General features: G+C 37.4%; 1 protein-coding gene across 2 annotated transcripts in view; it reads right to left on the reverse strand.

Annotated features, from left to right (window-relative positions):
- Window positions 1-2,341: 2,341 nt before the first annotated feature.
- Window positions 2,342-22,903, reverse strand: part of LOC139747397 (serine/threonine-protein kinase PAK 2-like) — a 28,506-nt gene continuing 7,944 nt past the window's right edge. For both annotated transcript variants that reach the window (XM_071659704.1, XM_071659703.1), the window contains exons 5-11: window positions 22,287-22,409; window positions 20,095-20,213; window positions 16,253-16,439; window positions 13,932-14,057; window positions 11,482-11,631; window positions 10,279-10,461; window positions 2,342-5,770 (exon numbers count right to left, since the gene is read on the reverse strand). In XM_071659704.1, the coding sequence (XP_071515805.1) occupies window positions 5,606-5,770; window positions 10,279-10,461; window positions 11,482-11,631; window positions 13,932-14,057; window positions 16,253-16,439; window positions 20,095-20,213; window positions 22,287-22,409 (1,053 nt within the window). In that variant the 3' untranslated portion in view covers window positions 2,342-5,605. The remainder of the gene's footprint in view (window positions 5,771-10,278; window positions 10,462-11,481; window positions 11,632-13,931; window positions 14,058-16,252; window positions 16,440-20,094; window positions 20,214-22,286; window positions 22,410-22,903) is intronic.

Consider the following 22,903-nt stretch of genomic DNA (forward strand, 5'->3'; position numbering starts at 1 on the left):
ATCATGCAGGAAAATGTGAGGCATACAAATAACTTTGCAAATTGAAGTGATGAGATATTTTGGAGACAATGTGCTGAACCAAAGGGCTGAAGCAGTTTGGGAAAACTACAGAAAGGTCTGTGGGGCCTGATTGTGGATAAGGGGGCTCTGGTTTCAGTGCATTATACATCATTTTTGCGAATGGATTTGAGCAAATGAGGCCTTGTCTTTGTTCACTCCCTGGAACTACCTCTCTAATGCTGGAATGGATGCAGAAATAGGAAATCTTTGGCTCAAGTAGCAGCATCTACACAAAGTGTGTAACACCTCCAATTTTCATGTCTGAAGAGTGAATGAGTATTGATGTCCTACACATATAGTTTTTTCATGCTTGATTGCTGTTACCCACATTAGCGAGATTGCCATGAAGCAGACGAAGAAAGACACATCCACTCACATACACCTATATACATATATGCACATACACTTTCATATAGAGATGGAGTGAAAAAGATTCTGAGTGATCGGGGCCTGAACATGCAAGAGGGTGAAAGGCGTGCAAGGAATAGAGTGAATTGGAGTGATGTGGTATACCGGGGTCGACATGCTGTCAATGGATTGAACCAGGGCATGTGAAGTGTCTGGGGTAAACCATGGAAAGTTTTGTGGGACCTGGATGTGGGAAGGGAGCTGTGGTTTCGGTGCATTATACATGACAGCTAGAGACTGAGTGTGAACGAATGTGGCCTTTGTTGTCTTTTCCTAGCGCTACCTCTGCACATGCAGGGGGAGGGGGTTGTCATTTCATGTGTGGCGGGGTGGCGATGGGAATGAATAAGGGCAGACTATGAATTATGTACACGTGTATATATGTATATGTCTGTGTGTGTATGTATATGTATACGTTGAGATGTATAGGTATGTATATGTGCGTGTGTGGACGTGTATGCATATACATGTGTATGTGGGTGGGTTGGGCCATTCTTTTGTCTGTTTCCTTGTGCTACCTCGCTAATGCGGGAGACAGCTACAAAGTATAATATAATAAATAATATATATATATATATATATATATATATATATATGTGTGTGTGTGTGTTCCTTCTTTTGGAAAATTAAAAAAAAAAATGAGAGGGGAGGATTTCCAGCCCCCCCGCTCCATCCCCTTTTGGTCGCCTTCTATAATAGGGGATAGGGGAGAAAGAATACTTCCCACGTATTCCCTGTGTGTCGTAGAAGGCGACTAAAAGGGAAGGGAGCGGGGGGCTGGAAATCCTCCCCTCTCATATTTTTATTTCTTTTTTTTTTTTTTTTTATTTTCCAAAAGAAGGAACAGAGAAGAGGGCCAGGTGAGGATATTCCCTCAAAGACCCAGTCCTCTGTTCTTAACGCTACCTCGCTATCGTGGGAAATAGCAAATAGTATGAAAAAAAAAATATATATATATATATATATATATATATATATATATATATATATATATATATATATTATACTAAGTCACTGTTTCCCATGTTAGCAAGGTGGCGCAAGGGAACAGACAAAAGAATGGCCCAACCCACCCACATACACATGCACATACATAAATGCCCACACATGCACATAAACATACCTATACATTTCAACATATACATACATATACATACACAGACATACACATATATACACATGTACATATTCATACTGGCTGTCTTCATCCATTCCCGCCACCACCCTGCCACACGACACAACACCCCTCCTCTTCATCCATTCCCAGCGCCACTTAGCCCCAAATGAAACAGCATCACCACCCTCTACATCAGCAAGATAGTGCCAGAAAAATAGATGAAGGCCACATCTGCTCACATCCATACTCAAGCTGTCATGTGTAATGCACCAAAACCACAGCTCCTTATCCATATCCAGGCCCCACAGATCTTTCCATGGTTTATCCCAGATGTTTCACATACCCCAAAGGAAACAGCATCACCACTCCCTGCATCAATGAGGCAGTGCCAGGAAAACAGACAGAAAGGGCCTCAATGGTTCACACTCAGTCTCTAGCTGTCATGTGTAATGCACTAAAACCACAACTCCCTGTCCACATCCTGGCCCCACAGACCTTTCCATGGTTTATCCAAAACATTTCACATGCTCTGGTTCAGCCCATTGACATCATGTCGACCCCAGTATACCACATCATTCCACTCCTTGCACTCCTCTCACCCTCCAGCATGTTCAGGATTTCCAGCCACCCACTCCTGCCCCTCTTAGTCACCTTATACAACATGCACGAAATACGTGAGCAGTACTCTTTCTCCCCTATCCCCAGGAATACATATACATACAGGTCAAGTGGTTTAAGGGTTAAAAAGCACTATGATACAGAAACTTAAAACTTATATTCTATCCATGTTCATACGATATTACAAATTCAGTTGAGTTCCTCATAACATTACGTCCTACTCAGGTCATATAACTCCTGCAAAAAGTTTATAAGACTAACATCATACAACATCTGGGTTTTGTAATATTAGAAAAAATATTAAATGAATTATGTTATCTTAACAGAATTAAATTTGGCACAAAAGTTCATAAATTACACATTCTATTATTAAAGTATATTATGGTCATAATTGCCGCGCATAAGTAAAAATGTTTAACTGTGAATAACATACAGTCTTTACTCACATGGTATATAAGGTTCCTGGTACTTATGACACCGGAATAAATATGCATATCTTTAAATATGAAGATAGTGATATGGAAAACCTAATACACGTAAACATCAGAAGTATCATCAACAATGAAACAAAGTAAATGTGATTTTCATTTTGGAGGCTATGAAAAACATATCCTGTTAAACAAATCTAAGAAAACTAAAGAGAAGATTTGGACAAAGATTTTTATATCAACTGGCTTATGATATGAGATAGCCAATGACAGGCTTCGTGTTACATAAAACTACATGCAAACTGGCAATCTTAGAAAGTAAGGAATCATTGTATTGAGTTCATGGTACAATAAATTACTGGAAACTGATCATGGTTGAAATTATGTTACTAATCAAGTTCCAATCTACAGCCCACACATGAAAACAATTCATCACGTGTAGTACAGTTCCAAATCCACATCATAAACAATATTTTGTTTCGGCCGACCTTTTTTTAAAAACTGTATTTTGTACTTGACAAATACAACAGGAGAATTTTATGGAATAATAAACCATTCTGCTCAGTTTAGTGAAGCTAACAAAAACATTATTAATCTGCAACTCTAAGAGGAAGAAGTAATGGAGTTTTACATCATTTTGGCCAGTGACCTGATAATTCAATTCCAATAGGCCTGAGTAAAGGGACCGAGAAAATGAGCAAATAATAAAACAAAGTCAGTGTAAGTAAAAAAAACAGAAACATTTAACTTGTAAATGGACAACACTAAAATTTTCATGAACTAATTGTTCCATACCTCCATTTCTGATAGGAGATTTAAAGTCAATTTTTTTCAGTATTTACACCAAGAATAAAACAAACTCAGTTTACAGAGCATGCAACACTGCTCAGTAATTAAAGTTATGCCTTTGAAACTTGTCTGAAAATCATATCATTACCATTAAAAAGAGCAGCTAGCAAAACTCTCCTATATGGAATTACTTTGTCCAAGGAATCCTATTTAGAAATTATACTACTTTGGATTACAGGCAGTTACCCCTCCTCCCCCCAGATGGCAATACAGCAATAAGCTTCTAGCACGGAAAAAGCAGAAAGAGGCTGCATACAAAAAGCTTGCTACTCTTGAGTTTCTGTTATTTTCTGTGCAAATATTCTATCTATCCAATAGAACGATATCTTTCTTAAGGTAAGATATAGCTTTTACTGAGGACACTTAATTTTAAATGGTGAAGCAAAAATTTTAATACTGAATATCAATTTCTAAAGGTATACCAAGAGCCATTATACATATGTTCTGTTTGTGTCCTGTGTGCCATCTAAAAGCTACAGCAAGAAAGGTGCAAAAATTATGCAGTCTCTACTGAAATACATGATTCTTTGACTTGGTTGTATGTAAAAAGTTACCAGATTATGATCAAAGAAGCGTATACATCTTTACAGGGGATGGTTTGTGTAAGCTTAATATTACATTACTATCAAAATTGGGTAGGAACAGTAGGTGAAAGCAGTAGGTTGGAACGTTAGGAAGGAACATTTTGTAGCCACATTTGGTATTAGTCAGGAGAAATATTAGGTGAGGGACTCTGAAAACACTGTGCTAGAGTTACCCCTCTGCCAGCGGCTTGTTAAAGGTGAGGAACTAAAGGCTAAGAAGCAGCGCTAGAGTTCACCAGTTATGGAGACTTTTTGTCAAGTTCACCTCCTTAAGGAAGTTCCAAAAATGTACTATACAAAATATCTATGTACTATATCTATGAGTCAAGTTACACTGAAACCATGAAAATGAAAAAGGCACAGTCCCTGTAGGTTTGACCTTAGAATCCACAAACAAAACAGTGACCAATTCATTTGAAAAAGACTGCTTTCCGCACAACATCCAGGAAAATATGAAACCACTAAATCACAGGTACAACAAATACGAAAGATACCGAGGAAGCATGTGTGTGAAAGAGGTGCTTGTGTGATATATCTGTAATGAAAGACAACACTGGTGGTTGCAGTAATGGTGGGTAGTGACAAATGGACACAAATGTTAAAGAAATTGAGCTACCATATGATTCACATCATTCCTGCACATGGAAAGATCAACAAATTTACAGCTAGGTCAACAAATATTGGTTACCTTTCTACAATTCTGGGCCACTATCAGTGTATATTTTGGCCTACAGTCAGTGAAACTGGGAACATATAACTGTATAAGCAAATAAATGCCCATCATGTTACACAACATTTCTTCTCCTATTTAATTTTGTTAAATTTTTTCCTTCTTTCTGTAAATCTGAAGAATCAAGCAATGTCTGTACTTTTAAAAACCACAGCATGTATTTCAGTTACAGTTCTCTATACATTTCCTAAATTCTTATCAAACCAGAGGTTGTGCACTGCTGAGTTAAAGAGTGCACAGTCACAACTGTGTACTGATATGCTAAACACTGCATGACCCTTCAACCAGCATGAAAAAGTAAAAGCAAGGAAAGAGAGTCAAGATATATTTCCAGTAATACTACCAAAACTTTGAATGTGTAATTCAGATATGCAAAAACCAAATACAACTTGAACTTGTCACTTCCTAACCCTTTAATATGGAAATCTGTTATCTACATCACAAGAAAAAGCATTAAAGTCTATATGATAGTACAGTAATACTGATATCAGGATGAAAATCATTTTCAGGACAAAAATTTCTGTCATAATAAAATCATACGTTATAATCACAGACAGGCCTCCTCAGTATTTCCCTGTTACATCACAAAATCTTAATACCGCTTTAACAACCTTCTTGAATCACTGCAGCATAAAAAGTTCACAGTATAGCTCTTTCCAACTATTCCATTCACCATCATCATAAATTATAAGCAGATTCTCCGACTAAAGTTAATATTCAGTTTCCATATTTCATCTTATTTTTCTAACAATCCTGAATAAAGACTAATCATGTTCCTTAATACATACCATTACTTGTAATACTGATATGGCTATGAGACATTACTGATTCGCTTATCAAGGATCTTCTGAGCAGCTTCAATAAGAGGTTTCAAGGTAGTTGTACTAACAGCTTTGGTAAGAAATCTGTGAGCAAGGAGCTCTTTTGCTGATGCACGCCTCTCCACATCAACTTCAAGGCAGCAGTTTAAGAAGTCCTGTTTAGGGATAGCAAGAATTCATGTTAAGAAATTCAGTATATTTTTGTTTTTACTTAATCACCATTTCCCACCTTAATGAAGCAGTGTCAGGAAAAGACTACTGTGGCTTAGAAGAAAAATCCTTGCATGACTCCTTACTCTGTTCCCTCTCCTATGACATAAAGGAGATAAGTGCGTGTCATAAAAGGCAACTAAAAGGGGAAGGAGCGCAGGGCTGGAAATCCTCCCCTCTTGTTTTTTTTCAATTTTCCAAAGAAAAGGAACAGAGAAGGGGGCCAGGTGAGGATATTCCCTCAAAGGCCCAGTCCTCTGTTCTTAACGCTACCTCGCTAACACGGGAAATGGCGAGTAGTTTAGGAAAAAAAAAAAAAATAATAATAATAATAATAATAATAATGATAATAATATTTTTAATTTCTTACTTATTCACTATTTCCTACATAGAAATTTAACTCTAGGAATGGATGATTAAGACTAGAAGCAATATCTATAATTCAAGTAATAATAATAATAATAATATTGAAAATGAGATGTCTGAGGACAATATGTGGTGTGAAGTGGTTTGATCGAGTAAGTAATGAAAGGGTAAGAGAGATGTGTGGTAATAAAAACAGTGTGGCTGAGAGAGCAGAAGAGAGTGTTTTGAAATGGTTTGGTCACATGGAGAGAATGAGTGAGGAAAGATTGACCAAGAGGATATGAGTGTCAAAGGTGGAGGGAACAAGGAGAAGTGGGAGACCAAACTGGAGGTGGAAGGATGGAGTGAAAAAGATTTTGAGCGATCGGGGACTGAACATGCAGGAGGGTGAAAGGCGGGCAAGGAATAGAGTGAATTGGAACGATGTGGTATACTGGGGTCGATGTGCTGACAATGGATTGAACTAGGGCATGTGAAGCGTCTGGGGTAAACCACGGAAAGTTTTGTGGGGCCTGGATCTGGAAAGGGAGCTGTGGTATCGGTGCAATATACATGACAGCTAGAGACTGAGTGTGAACGAATGTAGCCTTTGTTGTCTTTTCCGAGCACGCATGCGGGGGGAGGGGGTTGTCATTTCATGTGTGGCGGGGTGGCGACAGGAATGAATAAAGGCAGCAAGTATGAATTATGTGCATGTGTATATATGTATATGTCTGTTTTTTTTTTTTTTTTTTTTTGCTTTGTCGCTGTCTCCCGCATTTGCGAGATAGCGCAAGGAAACAGACGAAAGAAATGGCCCAACCCACCCCCATACACATGTATATACATACACGTCCACACACGCAAATATACATACCTACACAGCTTTCCATGGTTTACCCCAGACACTTCACATGCCCTGATTCAATCCACTGACAGCACGTCAACCCCGGTATACCACATCGATCCAATTTACTCTATTCCTTGCCCTCCTTTCACCCTCCTGCATGTTCAGGCCCCGATCACTCAAAATCTTTTTCACTCCATCTTTCCACCACCAATTTGGTCTCCCACTTCTCCTCGTTCCCTCCACCTCCGACACATATATCCTCTTGGTCAATCTTTCCTCACTCATTCTCTCCATGTGCCCAAACCATTTCAAAACACCCTCTTCTGCTCTCTCAACCACGCTCTTTTTATTTCCACACATCTCTCTTACCCTTACGTTACTTACTCGATCAAACCACCTCACACCACACATTGTCCTCAAAACATCTCATTTCCAGCACATCCATCCTCCTGCGCACAACTCTCTCCATAGCCCACGCCTCGCAACCATACAACATTGTTGGAACTACTATTCCTTCAAACATACCCATTTTTGCTTTCCGAGATAATGTTCTCGACTTCCACACATTCTTCAAGGCTCCCAGGATTTTCGCCCCCTCCCCCACCCTATGATCCACTTCCGCTTCCATGGTTCCATCCGCTGTCAGATCCACTCCCAGATATCTAAAACACTTTACTTCCTCCAGTTTTTCTCCATTCAAACTTACCTCCCAGTTGACTTGACCCTCAACCCTACTGTACCTAATAACCTTGCTCTTATTCACATTTACTCTTAACTTTCTTCTTTCACACACTTTACCAAACTCAGTCACCAGCTTCTGCAGTTTCTCACATGAATCAGCCACCAGTGCTGTATCATCAGCGAACAACAACTGACTCACTTCCCAAGCTCTCTCATCCACAACAGACTTCATACTTGCCCCTCTTTCCAAAACTCTTGCATTCACCTCCCTAACAACCCCATCCATAAACAAATTAAACAACCATGGAGACATCACACACCCCTGCCGCAAACATACATTCACTGAGAACCAATCACTTTCCTCTCTTCCTACACGTACACATGCCTTACATCCTCGATAAAAACTTTTCACTGCTTCTAACAACTTGCCTCCTACACCATACATTCTTAATACCTTCCACAGAGCATCTCTATCAACTCTATCATATGCCTTCTCCAGATCCATAAATCTTACATACAAATCCATATGTATGTATATATATATATATATATGTATACGCTGAAATGTATAGGTATGTATATGTGCGTGTGTGGACATGTATGTATATACATGTGTATGTGGGTGGGTGGTCCATTCTTTCATCTGTTTCCTTGCACTACCTCGCTAACGTGGGAGACAGTGACAAAGTATAATAATATAATAAATTATAATAATAATAATATTCATAGATTACACTTGATTGTCGTTTCCCGCATAAGTGAGGTGGCACTAGGAAACACGCAAAGAATGGCCCATCCACTCAGGTACACACATATAAGTGGTTCTTTTTTTTTTTTTTTTTTTTCCAAAAGAAGGAACAGAGGGGGCCAGGTGAGGATATTCCAAAAAAGGCCCAGTCCTCTGTTCTTAACGCTACCTCGCTAACGCGGGAAATGGCGAATAGTTTAAAAGAAAAGAAAAGAAAGATATATATATACATAAATGCCCATACACATACATATACACACACATACATATACATATCAACATATACACATAATAATTATAATACATATATACATTATAATATCAATAATAATAATAATAATAATAATAATAATAATAATAATAATAATATTTATTTTTGTACATATATGCTATTTCCTGCATGGCAAGTTAGCACCAGAAATGGATGAAAACAAGCCTAGCTGGCTCATATCCACTCTTTAGCTGTTATGTATAATGTACCAAACTAAAGCTCCCCCATTCACAGCTGTGCCTCATAAACTTTTCCATGGTTTCCCCTGACCACTTCAAATAGTCTTGTTTCGCTAATTGACAGCATGTCACTCCCTGTACACCACATCACTCAGATTCACTATATTCCATGCATGCTTCACATCCTCCTGCATGTTTAAGCTCAGACCACTCAAAACATCTTTCACTCCAATACCTTCTTAATCAGTATCTCCTTGACTCATCTTCCCCATACTTCCAAACCATATAAGCATATTCTCTTCAATTCTCTCATACATACTCTTCTTACTACTATACCTTGCTCTTACACTATCATTTCTTATTCAATTAATGCTCTCATGCCATCCAACTGTCTTCAGTCATTTAATTTCCAAAACATCCATCCTCCACTGTACTTTTTTATCTTGGATCCATGCATGTGCTTTTCTTTTATTGACATATCTACACTTTTAAGTCTCCCATTCACAACTTTATACAGTATACTCTTTGCCCTCTTCTCATCACCATTTTCTGGCAGACTCATATTCTCCTTTCAAACTCTTTTCTTTTCTCCTACCATAAACAATCTTAAATTTTCATTCCACCTAACAGTCCCTATTTTTCCACATCCTATGCATGCCATACTGCACATATCCCTAGCAACATATGTTAACGCATTCTTAAACTCTCTCCACATTCTTAATTGCTACAAGTCCTTTTGGCTTTTCACCTCAATTCCCATTTATTCTCAAACTTTTCCACTCAATTTTCTCACTTGATCATTCATAATTCTATACCATTTACAATAAAGACTATCCAATATGTTACTACCAAATTTTCTGATTCTATACTGCACATTGCCTATCATACTCCTATTCAAAATCAAATCAATGTTGCTATTGTTTACCCTATGTCTGTATCATGTATATTAACTAACATCTTTCTGTTCAAAGTATGTATCAGCAACACTTATGCCTGCTGATGCACACATTCACTATAATTTTTCCACTGTTTGCATCTGGGACTCCTATACCTATTTTTCACTTCCTCTCCAAGTGTATCCCCAAACCATTCATATAAGACAACCATCACACATATTTTCTCCTCTAGACAACCATCCTTTATTAATCTTTCAAGTACTATAAAGAGGCTATCCTTAACCTCCTGCGCTCTATCATTATTTAGCAAATCAGCAACTATTACAGACATTCTTAGCCTTTTACACTTGATCTTGCACTGATGCACTTGTAGTCAAGCTTCTTTTCAAACCATTTCATTCTTCAATATGCCAAAACCTCTCTAGTATACTCATTCAATAGAAAGAGAAAACAAAGTCCTTACTAAATTATAAATATAGATACCTGGAATTCAGGGGTCAATTTCTTCCATGAAGGCACATCAGGTTTCCCATTAGCTGCAATGAGATACAGGGCACGAAGAGGTGTCTCCTTCAAATATGGTGGCTCACCTTCAATCATCTCAATAGCCATGATCCCAAGAGACCAAATGTCAATCTTCTTCCCATAATGTTTACGATTCACAACCTGAGAAAAAAGTTAGCTGCACATGCATATAACGAACAAGAAATTATTATTCCTCTCTCCTTAGATGAAAGACAAACACGAGCTTTAGTTGAGACATTAGAGAGAAGTGGCTTCATGCAAAGTCCTTCAAGAAAGAATGTGTATTCACCTACAGAATAGTACAGGGAGATGCATTATACTTCTCAAAGAGAGTGGGATCCTCTCACCTTTCTTAATCACTATCCTTCTCTGAAGGAAGAATTAATTCTCAAGTTAAAACGACAAATTTTTCAATCTTTTCAAAGTTTACCCAGATAGAGTAATTCTTATTCTGTTCAACACTATATTCTCTTGAAAAAACATGAAAAACAGTGTCATCTGAATTTTTCAATCTTTATAATCATTTCCCCTTCTAACAATGAGTTATTCCAATCTTTATTCAACCAAATTACCCTCTATGTTCATCTTCTTTTCATGTTTTGCACTGCTTCTTGGATGTTTATTTTAAATTTCGTCTACTTATCTCCAACTATGTTACATCTTGGACCATATTTCAATTCATATTTGAAGATCATGGAATACTTTTTTAATAACTATCTCTTCTGTAGTCTAGGATTTCCATTAAGCTTGCATATACAAAACATAAAGTAATGAAGCAAATCTCATATGACGGTCACTACTTCCTAAGTTCTCACCAGTCTCATAAATATGTATCATATCTTTGTTGATGGCTACAATTGCTTCTCTCCTCACCTTCCAAGGATGACCTCTACAGATATGAATGATCAACATATCCTGCAATTACAATATCACTTAACCTTACTATAATTGCTGACCAAAAAGCAAATCTAAATTGAAATAGTTTTAAATTGCCAATTTCTTGTGGAAGCAGAGGGGATAATCAATCCAACAGTTCTCCATTTCCATTTACAAAGTATGGATGAAGTTCCATGGAATGTCAATGAAAGATGATACAATAAAAATTTAGGATAGACCCAAGTTATAAAGTTTTCTTATGGTATAACATCAATTAAGACTTACTTCTGGTGCCATCCAGTATGGAGTCCCAACCATGGTCATACGTTTCTCATCTCCAGTAATGTTGGCACAAAAACCAAAGTCTGTCACCTTGACCGAACCATCCTTACCAAGGAGAATGTTGTCTGACTTGATATCACGATGAATTACTCCCTAATAAATACAAATGTTGAGAAAACAAACCATTAATAAACTGAGATACTGGTAAATGAATAGTAAATACACAATATTCATAAGCAATAACTGAAATTCATGTTCCATGATGATGTAAAAATCAAAACTACAACTCATGTTTCAAAATAAAAAGCAAACAAACTCAAAATCCTGTATTACTTCATCTAAACAGGTACATGCCATAAAAATAATGGAGAAAGAATAAGGGTAGGATAAAATGCCACAACATCCAATTTGTTCTTGATTAATACAACTATAATGTTTTCTTGAAGTAACCATCCTTTTAATTGTAGTGTACATTATCAAACTGATTTACCATTATGTAAGCAAATGTAAACTGCAGAGTTTATCAGCATAAGTTTCAGCTGATTTAATGCTTATATTCTTTTTTCCTCTCTCAACTGATTTTATAGTTATGTATGCAGAAACAATGGCTAGCAATGCTGTTTTCTGTGGGGCAGAGTAGCACCAGAATTGGATGAATGCTAGCAAGTATATGTACATGTGTATATATGTATATGTCTGTGTATGCATATATACATGTATGTATATGTGTATATGTTGATATGTATATGTGTATACGGGATAGGGGAGAAAGAATACTTCCCACGTATTCCCTGCATGTCGTAGAAGGCGACTAAAAGGGGAGGGAGCTGGGGGCAGGAAATCCTCCCATCTCTTTTTTAATTTTCCAAAAGGAGGAACAGAGAAGGGGGCCAAGTGAGGATTTCCCTCAAAGACTCAGTCCTCTGTTCTTAATGCTACCTCGCCAACGCAGGAGATGGTGAACAGTATAAAAAGAAAAAAAAAAATGTGTATATGTCGATATGTATATGTATGTATATGTGGGTGTATGGGCATTCATGTACATATCTATGTATATGAGCAGATGGGCCATTCTTCGTCTGTTTCCTGGTGCTACCTCGCTGACATGGGAAACGGAGATCAAGTATAATATATATTTATCTATTTTATTGGCAGCGGATGGAACCATGGAAGCGGAAGTGAATCATAGGGTGGGGGAGGGGCGAAAGTTCTGGGAGTGTTGAAAAATGTGTGGAAGTCAAGATCATTATCTTGGAAAGCAAAAATGGGTATATTTGAAGGAATAGTGGTTCCAACAATGTTATATGGTTGCGAGGCGTGGGCTATGGATAGAGTTGTGCGGAGGAGGGTGGATGTGCTGGAAATGAGATGTTTGAGGACAATGTGTGGTGTGAAATGGTTTGATCGAGTAAGTAATAATAGGGTTAGAGAGATGTGTGGTAATAAAAGGAGTGTGGTTGAGAGAGCAGAAGAGGGTGTTTTGAAATGGTTTGGTCACATGGAGAGAATGAGTGAGGAAAGATTGAACATGAGGATATATGTGTCAGAGGTGGAGGGAACGAGGAGAAGTAGGAGACCAAATTGGAGGTGGAAAGATGGAGTGAAAAAGATTTTGAGTGATCGGGGCCTGAACATGCAGGAGGGTGAAAGGCATGCAAGGAATAGAGTGAACTGGAATGATGTGGTATACCGGGGTCGACGTGCTGTGGTATACCAGGGTCGTTGTGCTATCAATGGATTAAACCAGGGCATGTGAAGCGTCTGGGGTAAACCATGGAAAGTTCTGTGGGGCCTGGATGTGGAAAGGGAGCTGTGGTTTCGGTGCATTATTACATGAGAGCTAGAGACTGAGTGTGAACAAATGTGGCCTTTGTTGTCTTTTCCTAGCGCTACCTCGTGCACATGAGGGGGGAGGGGGTTGTTATTTCATGTTTTGTATATATATATATATATATACGTTGAGATGTATAGGTATGTATATTTGTGTGTGTGGACGTGTATGTATATACATGTGTATGTGGGCAGGTTGGGCCATTCTTTCGTCTGTTTCCTTGTGCTACCTCGCTAATGCAGGAGACAGCGACAAAGCAAATAAATATATTTTTTCATACATATTCGCCATTTACCACATTAGCGAAATATCATTAAGAACAGAGAATGGAGCCTTTACGAAAATATCCTCACTTGGCCCCCTTCTCTATTCCTTCTGGAAAGTCAAAAACAGGCGGGGAGGATTTCCAGCCCCCAGCTCTCTCCCCTTTTAGTCACCTTCTATGACAAGCAGGGAATACGTGGGAGCCGGAAATTCTACACTCCAGTTTTACTTTTCCAAAAGAAGGAATAAAGAAGGGAGCCAAGTGCTACTGCAGGAAATGGCAAATAAGTATGAAAAAATAAAGAAAATTCATCTTGCATGAGAGACAAACAGATGGACATACACATTCTTTACATACATTTTCATGAAGGTAATTTATGCCCTGCAAGGTGTGATGACAAACAGCAGCAATCTGAGACTCTTTCATTACAGTTTCTGTTACAACATCTGTCAGAGGTCCTCCATCAAGAAGCTCCATAACTACCTGATAGTGGAAGAAAAATGAAGGTTAAGATGTATTATATCACATATCTATGTCAACCAGAGCAAAAATGAAAGTTGAATCTTTTGAGTAATTTCAACACTTTACACCTCTCTACTCACTCCTTCATTCATTACTTAAACAAGTAGATTAAAATGTAACAGGCTGAAGAACAGTTTGCTAGTACATAGGATTATTTCTTAAAGAGGTGGGAGACCTTGAAAGTGTGGATGGATATATGAGAATCACCTGAAAGTCAGAACAAAATAGCAAACTCAAAAGAGAAGACAGAAAACCTATATCAACTGATGATTTTTACTAGCAGATGAGTATGGATGAGGATCATGGAAGACTATGATCATATGTAGTAAAATCCTACAGGAAACAAAACTGATGCACTGATGACCAATGCATTACCCAGAAAGCATTTGGCAAAACTGGTAAAGGATTGTCGAACTACTTTAAAAGTTTGACCAGCAATAGAGAAATAAACTGGTACAGGATTGTCTAACTACTTTAAAAGTTTGACCAGCAATAGAGAGATAATTTCAATCACCAAATTACTTGCTGTTTAACACCAGGTGAAGTCAAAGGAGGTTATACAGTAAAACTTCTGTTATCCATAATTCAAGACAACAAAGAGTTCAAAACAACCTATGTTTTTCAGTTTCTAACCCTTGCTTATCTGATAGAAATTTAAAAATACACAAAAATATTTCAAATCACATGCACCACACCACAATGATTAGTGTACTCACCACTGGGTGTTTTGTGGGGCTGGTAGTGGTGAGTTTTGTGGTACTATTCGCCATTTCCCGCATTAGCGAGGTAGCGTTAAGAACAGAGGACTGGGCCTTTGAGGGAATATCCTCACCTGGCCCCCTTCTCTATTCCTTCTTTCTGTGTTTGTTAACATGGCATCCAAATGTCCAGCAACATCTCCTTCCCCAACACTAACAACTAAAAGGAAGAGCAATTCTCTTGCCTTAGGAGCAAAGAAATTTACTATGCGCTGCCACTGGTCAGGGAGCTTCAAAACTTGGGCATGCTTATAACATGGGTCAATCTACAATCTGCAACTTAAGGAAGAATACAGAGAAAATTCGAAGTGCTGTGGTCCACTCTACTCCACTGTGTGGCAAGGTAAACCACGAGGGTTTGAAATCCACTTATGAGGAAAATGCTCTCATTATTCACAGAGCATAAGATGAAGAAGAAAAGCAGCCTTAGTAACCTCCAGCTCAGGTCTAATGTTCTGAAGACTTTGATCATTTATGTAAAGAAGACAATGTAGCTGAGCCACAGCCATTTTAAGCAAGTAAAGGATGACTAGATAGGTTTATCTGACATCAGAAGCTACATAATGAGAAGGTCATGGGAGAATCTGCCAGCGATGACTGAAAAACTGCTGCACACATCCCATTTTTCTCAATGTTTATTGATTCGGTTTATGTGATTTCTCTTTGCAAAAGGTTTTCACAGATCATAACTCCTGCATAAAGCAAGGGATAGGTTTATTACAATTTCTGAATCATTCAGTGTATAAAAAATTGAATAACTGAAAAAAATTTTATCCAAAAAAGCTGATTCCCCAAGCATTTCAGACAATAGAGGTTCTTCTGTGGTTGAAAATGAAAGAACAGGTGGAGTACAAATTATTTTGGCAAAAATAGAGAACAGGAATGCTGCTGTATTCTAATAATGGAGTGCTAATAGTGAAACTTGATTAGTAGACCAGCTGAAATTCAATAATAAAATTGGAAGTAGCAAAAATAATTTGTCAATAATATTCTAAATGAAATGTCTGATACCACAATTAAAAATACAATACGATATACTGCTTCTAAATTCACATAACTCAATCAATTAATGTAGCATTTAATCCTGTCATATAATCCTTAAAACAAAAAAAAATTTATGTGCAGCAATTATCAAACCAAATAAGAGTTCCTCAATAAATAGTATGAGAACTGTTTTACTACCAACACATGATCAAGTGGACACTTGCTGCAGCCATAATGTATGAGAAAGATACTGGATGAGCCACCCTGCTCTGACTCAGGAAAAATGCAGCACACGGTACAAGATATGCATTGGCTTTATATAAGATATAAGACAAGAATCTATCCAACCACAAAGAATAATCGCCAAGACATCAGAATCTTTAAGTGCAATACACTAATTCACTGATCACTTACCCATAAGTGATTGTTAAGCAAGAATACATCAAGGAAGTTCACCAGATTTTCATGCTTGATTTCTTTCATCACCTTGATTTCTGTCAAAATTAGTTCCTTTTTGGGTTGTTTGTCAAGGTCAATGTCCTTCACTGCAACTTTACAGTTAGTAATTTTGTCCTGTGCTATAAACACTGTCCCAGATGCCCTATAATGAAAATGAAATTTTAGTAGAGATACCTCTTTCTGTACAATCACAAGTGTAAATTGAATGCAGTCTTTTTACATGGCTTGCCATTTATTGTAATTGGATAACTGTACATATCAAGTGTTAGAAAAAATTTAAATCATCAAGTTGTTAACTCATAACAAACAGTGCAAACAATTCATTCCTACAGTTTACAAAGAAATCAACAGCTGGCAGCACCTCACATTCAGCCACTCCTACAACAAAAGTTGCATCTAATGTGTCCGAAACAGGACACACTTGAGGCATGACAAACGGCAATCCAAGTAGACAATGAAGTCTATGATCCTTGAAACCAAGCAACATGAGAATTTTTTATTTTCATGGATCTCAGAAATATAGGCCGCAGATAGAGGTCTTAAACATATAGCCCTGACAGAGTGCTTTGTATGCCTAATGTAGGTTTTTATTGCAGTAAAACCTCTGTTATCTGTGACTTGAGACAACAAAATGCTCAAAATAATGTATGTTTTTCAATTTCGGAAGGCAACACTAAATTATCAAAAAAATCAATCAAGCGCCTTTGCAATTAGTGTGCTCACCACCCAGTGTTCTGTAGTGCTGATGACTATTTACCATCTCCCACGTGCTTTCTGGCATTGAGTTGTGTGCTGGTCTTGCACATTCATGTATTCTGTGCACCCTGTATTACTATTGTGGATTATAGCCCCTTTCAGTGGTGGGTCAGCAATTGCCTGACAGCTCCTCAAAGCTATCTATATCTCACATTTAAGTGCAAGAGGAACATTTCAATCCTTAAAAGGAAGATGGAGTTGTGCAAGAGGCTGGCTAAAGGCAAGTCCAAAGCAGCACTTATGAAGGACTTCAACATCAGTGTGATGACCATTTGTAACATCAAGTGCCAAAAGAAGATCGAGGCATTTAGAAGAACTTATTAGCCAATATAATTCCTCTATGTTAAATTTTTACAAATTGGAAAGATATCTTAGAATATTTCAATTTCTGAATTATTCAATATAATGAAAAAACTTGAATATCCTGAAATTTTGTGAACTGAAATGGCCGATTCCCCAAGCATTTTGGACAACAGAGGTTTTACGGTATTTCTCAGTAATATATGTACGTAAATTATTATACATGACAGCTAGAGACTGATTGTGAACGAATGTGGCCTTTGTGTCTTTTCCCAGCATTACCTCGCACACATGCGGGGGAGGGGGTTGTCATTTCATGTGTGGCGGGGTAGTGACAGGAATGAATAAGGGCAGACAGTATGAATTATGAACATGTGTATATATGTATATGTCTGTGTGTATATATATATGTATATGTTGAGATGTATAGGTATGTATATGTGCGTGTGTGGACGTGTATGTATATACATGTGTATGTGGGTGGGTTGGGCCATTCTTTCATCTGTTTCCTTGCACTACCTTGCTAACACGGGAGACAGCAACAAAGTATAATAATGATAAAAAAATACTACATAAAACATTAATTGAATATTCACTGAAATCATTGTATAATTCTTACCCAAAATCCACCCATTTCCAATTATCTTTTATCTGTATACCACAGTTTGCCCGTATCAAAGTTTATAAATATGTCTCTGCTCAAAATTTCTTTTTTCAACCACAGGCAGACTGTAGGTATATCACCTCAACACATAATAAATTCATTTTCTGCCATAAAGACCCTCAACAAATACTATCAAATGTGTACATAATCATCAAATAATAATTTATCTATTTAAGAAAAATATTCTAAAGAATAAACAAGAATTCATGGTAAAACACGAGAAAATCTAACCACAATGAGTTTTTGAACAGAATCAGGAAGTTTCTACATTCAATCACTTACCCCTTACAAAATCACTTGAGCAATTATCCCTGTTATTAGCCAGTACAAAAGAATACTAGTTCTCGCTCTTCTAAAGCAATGGTAAAATAAAAGAAAAGTAGGAATCAATCCATGGTCAGTTATGGAATGCTTTGAGAGTGGGGTCTAAGAGTGCTAATGCCAAGCAAGTTTAGGTAGGAATGTACTGAGAGGATTTTCTTTCACTGTATAGGTCCTAAGTGTCTGTGGCTGTGAAGCAGTAAGTGACTGTTCTGATTGCAGTATCTTGACCCATTTGACCTAAGGCAAAATGTTGCATCATTTTCCCTCTTCTAAAGGTATTTCTTTGGTTTTTGTTCCTTAGAGCTAACTGCTTGTGTGCACCCACCACTAGCTAGACTTTACAATATTCTGTAAGCTGTGGCATCACATTATTACTGTGTGGCCATTGGCAACTCGAAGTGAACTGTTTTGATAACCGTTTCTTTCCCTACACCTTGAAGCTTTGGAAATCTCTACCCTCCCATGTCTTTCCACATAACTGTGACTTGGCACTTTTTAAATGACAGGTTTTTAACTTCCTCCAAAATTCATAAGTACTTTTTCTTGTCTCTTTTTTTTTTTCCTTTTATTAACCTCTTTATATGTCAATTAAAATCTGGTCTTGATGTGGACTTTTGTTTGTGACTGGAGCTAATGACATGAGAAAAAAAATCTCATATTTGATTTGAGAAGACGGAAAACCAGACAAATGAGGCATAGTTTAGAGTGGCATGGATGAATTATTTGAAGAGGATGTTAAAAAATTCTTTTTCTTGTCCTAATCTGATGCCAGTAGTATTCTGAGTTTGTATGCTGCTTTTAAGATAAAGTTATTTGAGTGTATGTCATGTGCATAAAATATGTGATACCTAGATTGGTTGGTGTTCATTCAGCGTGAGTGACTGCCATTCAAGGTGACTGAGAGTTTGAGCTGGATTCCTGTCTGTCTGGGCTGAAAAAATGACTGAAGACTTCTATGGAGATGCAGACATTTTGTTCATGGTAAGCCATTGTTCCAAATGTGTATTGTAATGCTGCATGTTTGTTGTTGCTTCAGTGGTGTCAGGGTATTGTGCTGTGATTGTGAGGTCACCTGCACATGAAAGGACCTTTAGGTTGTGGTTTGCTAGAGGTACTGGGAGATCATATATGAAAAGACTGAGTAGGGATGAAGAACTGCTCCTTAGGAATTTCATTGTAGAGTCTGAGTTCAAACTTGTTCAACACTTCCTGTACATGCAAAATATCACAAGGAGCAAAGATGTGGTTCATTCCCTCATGTCCACTCTGTAACTTTCATGTATTATGCATCACAATCAGAGCCCCCATCCCCAAGCTGGCCCCACAAACTTTTCTATGCTTTTCCCTAGACCTTTCCATACTCCCTAGTTCAGCCTAGCATACCCTCTGTACACCACTTTGCTCAAATTCATTCTATCCCTTGCTTGCCTAACACTCTCATGTTCAAGCCTTAATCACCCAAAGCATCTCTTACTCCATCCTTCCACCTCTCCCTTAGATTCCCCATTTTCCTCACTCCCTTCACTTATGACATTATACTATCTTAGTCATCCTCTCAAAATGTGCAAACTATTTCAGTACACCTTTTCAGGTCTCTCAAACATACTCTATTTAATACCACTACTCCAATCCTCACACAAAATAATTTCATTTCTAACACATCCACCTTTTCTGTACATACTGATCTAAAGCAAAATCTTCCATGTTGGATACTGGGTCATAAAAGATAACTAGCTACATTTTACATACATACCCGGCACCTAGTTCCTTGTCCCGTTCATACACTGATTCTGGATTCTTCGGAGAACAAAGCTGTCTGAATTTTTCCATTATTTCATCATCACTCATTTTAAGACCTTGCTTTCTTCGTACCTATTTAATAGCAAAAACAAGATTAGTCAGACATCACAGTTTTGCATAAATACATATCCTTTCTGCAAACTTCCTTCAGTAATGAAAAAGAAAAAGAAAGGCAATAATTGTGGTAACAATTACTAAACTCAAAATTATCATAACAGACTTGGTAGGACTGTGAGAGAAAGGTGCATTGGAATGACTACAGAATGAGCAGGGTCATAGTATATTAATAACATAATCTCCAAGGCAAAAGCAACTCAATTTAAACAAAAGAGAGCATTATATATAGGAGGAAATCATATGTATAAGATATTTTAGAACACTAAATGACTGATGCACTCTGAATTTGACATGTACAACACAATGGCAAGGATTATTACACGGCTGTGTTTGATTATATCAAAGAATATGCAAATCCCTTGTAGGTAAAGAACAGGGTTGAGATAAGTATTTAGAAAGTGGAGAATGTTCTAGAGAAAATGAAGAAAGTTTATGCAACATTTATAGATTCAGAAAAGGCATTCAATGGTATCAGTAAGAGAGCTTGGTAGGAAGTTCTGACTCACTACGGTATGCATAGAAGAGTAAATGGTACAAGTGAGTGATTAGAAATACATTGGTAGTACGTCATGGCTCTGTGATTTTACTTCTTTTCTTTCTTTCAAACTATTCGCCATTTCCCGCGTTAGCGAGGTAGCGTTAAGAAGAGAGGACTGGGCCTTTGAGGGAATATCCTCACCTGGCCCCCTTCTCTGTTCCTTCTTTTGGAAAATCAAAAAAAAACGAGAGGGGAGGATTTCCAGCCCCCTGCTCCCTCCCCGTTTAGTTGCTTTCTACGACACGCAGGGAATATGTGGGAAGTATTCTTTCTCCCCTATCCCAAGGGATAATATTCTGATATGTCTAATATTCTTAGGGATGGCACACTACACAAGATGAGCCAGTTGGGGGCAATAGCAATGCACCGCTGAACCACATTGGAAAAATGGAAGTCACAACTATTGTATGCAGAAAATGCAGCGATCAGCTGAAACAGAGCAGTAGTGAAAAAAGAGGGTTGCTCAACTGACTGTGAATGATGAAGATACTATGAGTTATTAGAATTAGCTGAAAAATTCATGGTTCTGAAAAAGGTGGGATGTTATTGTGTAACACCTGTATGAACAACGGAGATATGAAAGTTGTGGATGACCAAGCATTTGGGAGAGTAGTTCAGTGAGAACAGAAATTGAAAAGCTTAAGATGAGAAAAGTCTTGAAGTAAGAATAATTTGAGATATAATAAAAATTCCTTTGAAGCTTGCATGAAGGAGTATTTACCCTAATTCCAATATATGGAGGTGAAACCTACTTCTGAATAGGTCATGTTATGTCGAAATAGTAGCAGTACAGATGGACAATTTATGCAGTAGTTGGAATTACATGCATTATACATGGAACAGAGTGGAAGAGCAGTGGAGGGAGAGAAATGGGGGGAAATGCATCTAATGGTGTATGTGAGGGAGGCATGTAGAACAGTGATAAGCAGAGACTTTTGCCATGGTCACCCATTTGATGGGAGTTCCAGGAGAGAATGGGCATCAGAGATATAACAGATAGATAGATAAATGAATGCTCAAGTGTGGATGTGAGCAACAAAGTAGTACAAAAAAAATTGGAATAAAAAGGACAGCTAAAAGCTAAACAAGTGAAAAGAAAAGATAAGGTGAAAAAATGTATGTTTTGAAGTATAAAAAAGTCTCTCTCTCCAAGATTGGTATTCTTCATGCCGTGACTGATATCTCATCCAACTTTACAAGTGCACTTGCACTGTGACCACTTTCTTATTCATATCAAAAACTAATTCCACTGTACTTGCACTATGAATCTATAAAAGTTACATCCAAGTTCTCAAAATAATTTCATGTGTTTTCAGTTAATTTTTTACCCACTTGGTTTACACTAAGAATATAATACCTAATGGTGTATATGTAACACATCAAAAAAATATATCTAAATTTATATATCTGAAAACCATTACTGTATCAGTACAAAAATTCTGCTGTAAAGCTATCTGTAACAAAAAAAAGTTCTCTTCAGTGATAGTAACCTGGACAGGGCTTTGTGTAACCTTCACTTCTGCTTTATCAACTTGGTCCACTGCTTTTGGAATAACTGATGGGGTGACATCAGGAAGTCGAACATCCGCAGTGCTTCCTTGGTGTGGTACAGACTAGAATAAAAATAATACCTATAACACATATATACATATTTAGCTACTTTCTCAAGTGTGATAGACAAAAGTAAACTTCTGTATCTTAGCAAATGACATCTGCTGTATTTAACAGCAAATGGTAAATGCTTACCCTATGTGGTAAGTTAGCCAGAAGTTAAAAATTCTTCAGCCATTTCTTAAAACTCATACTGGGCATCAGAGATAAAGACAGGTAGAATAGAATCAGTCTATCCTAACCTATCACCTATCTATAATTGTTTTTTAGTGCAGTTTTCTTACAACAGGCTATAGGATGGCACAAACAGATATTTTCCATAAAAATCTGTTAGGTACAAACAGATATTTTCCATAAAAATCTGTTAATCTTGTAATATTTTCACATATACATGTACTTCCTAAACCAATGTTAACTTAGCCTTTACTCCATTTATGTCATCAATTAGGTTTCAAGAAATCATAATTTTTCAAATTTCCTTTTTCCTCAATTTACT

This window comes from Panulirus ornatus, chromosome 68, assembly GCF_036320965.1.
Source record: "Panulirus ornatus isolate Po-2019 chromosome 68, ASM3632096v1, whole genome shotgun sequence".
Taxonomy (NCBI): domain Eukaryota; kingdom Metazoa; phylum Arthropoda; class Malacostraca; order Decapoda; family Palinuridae; genus Panulirus; species Panulirus ornatus.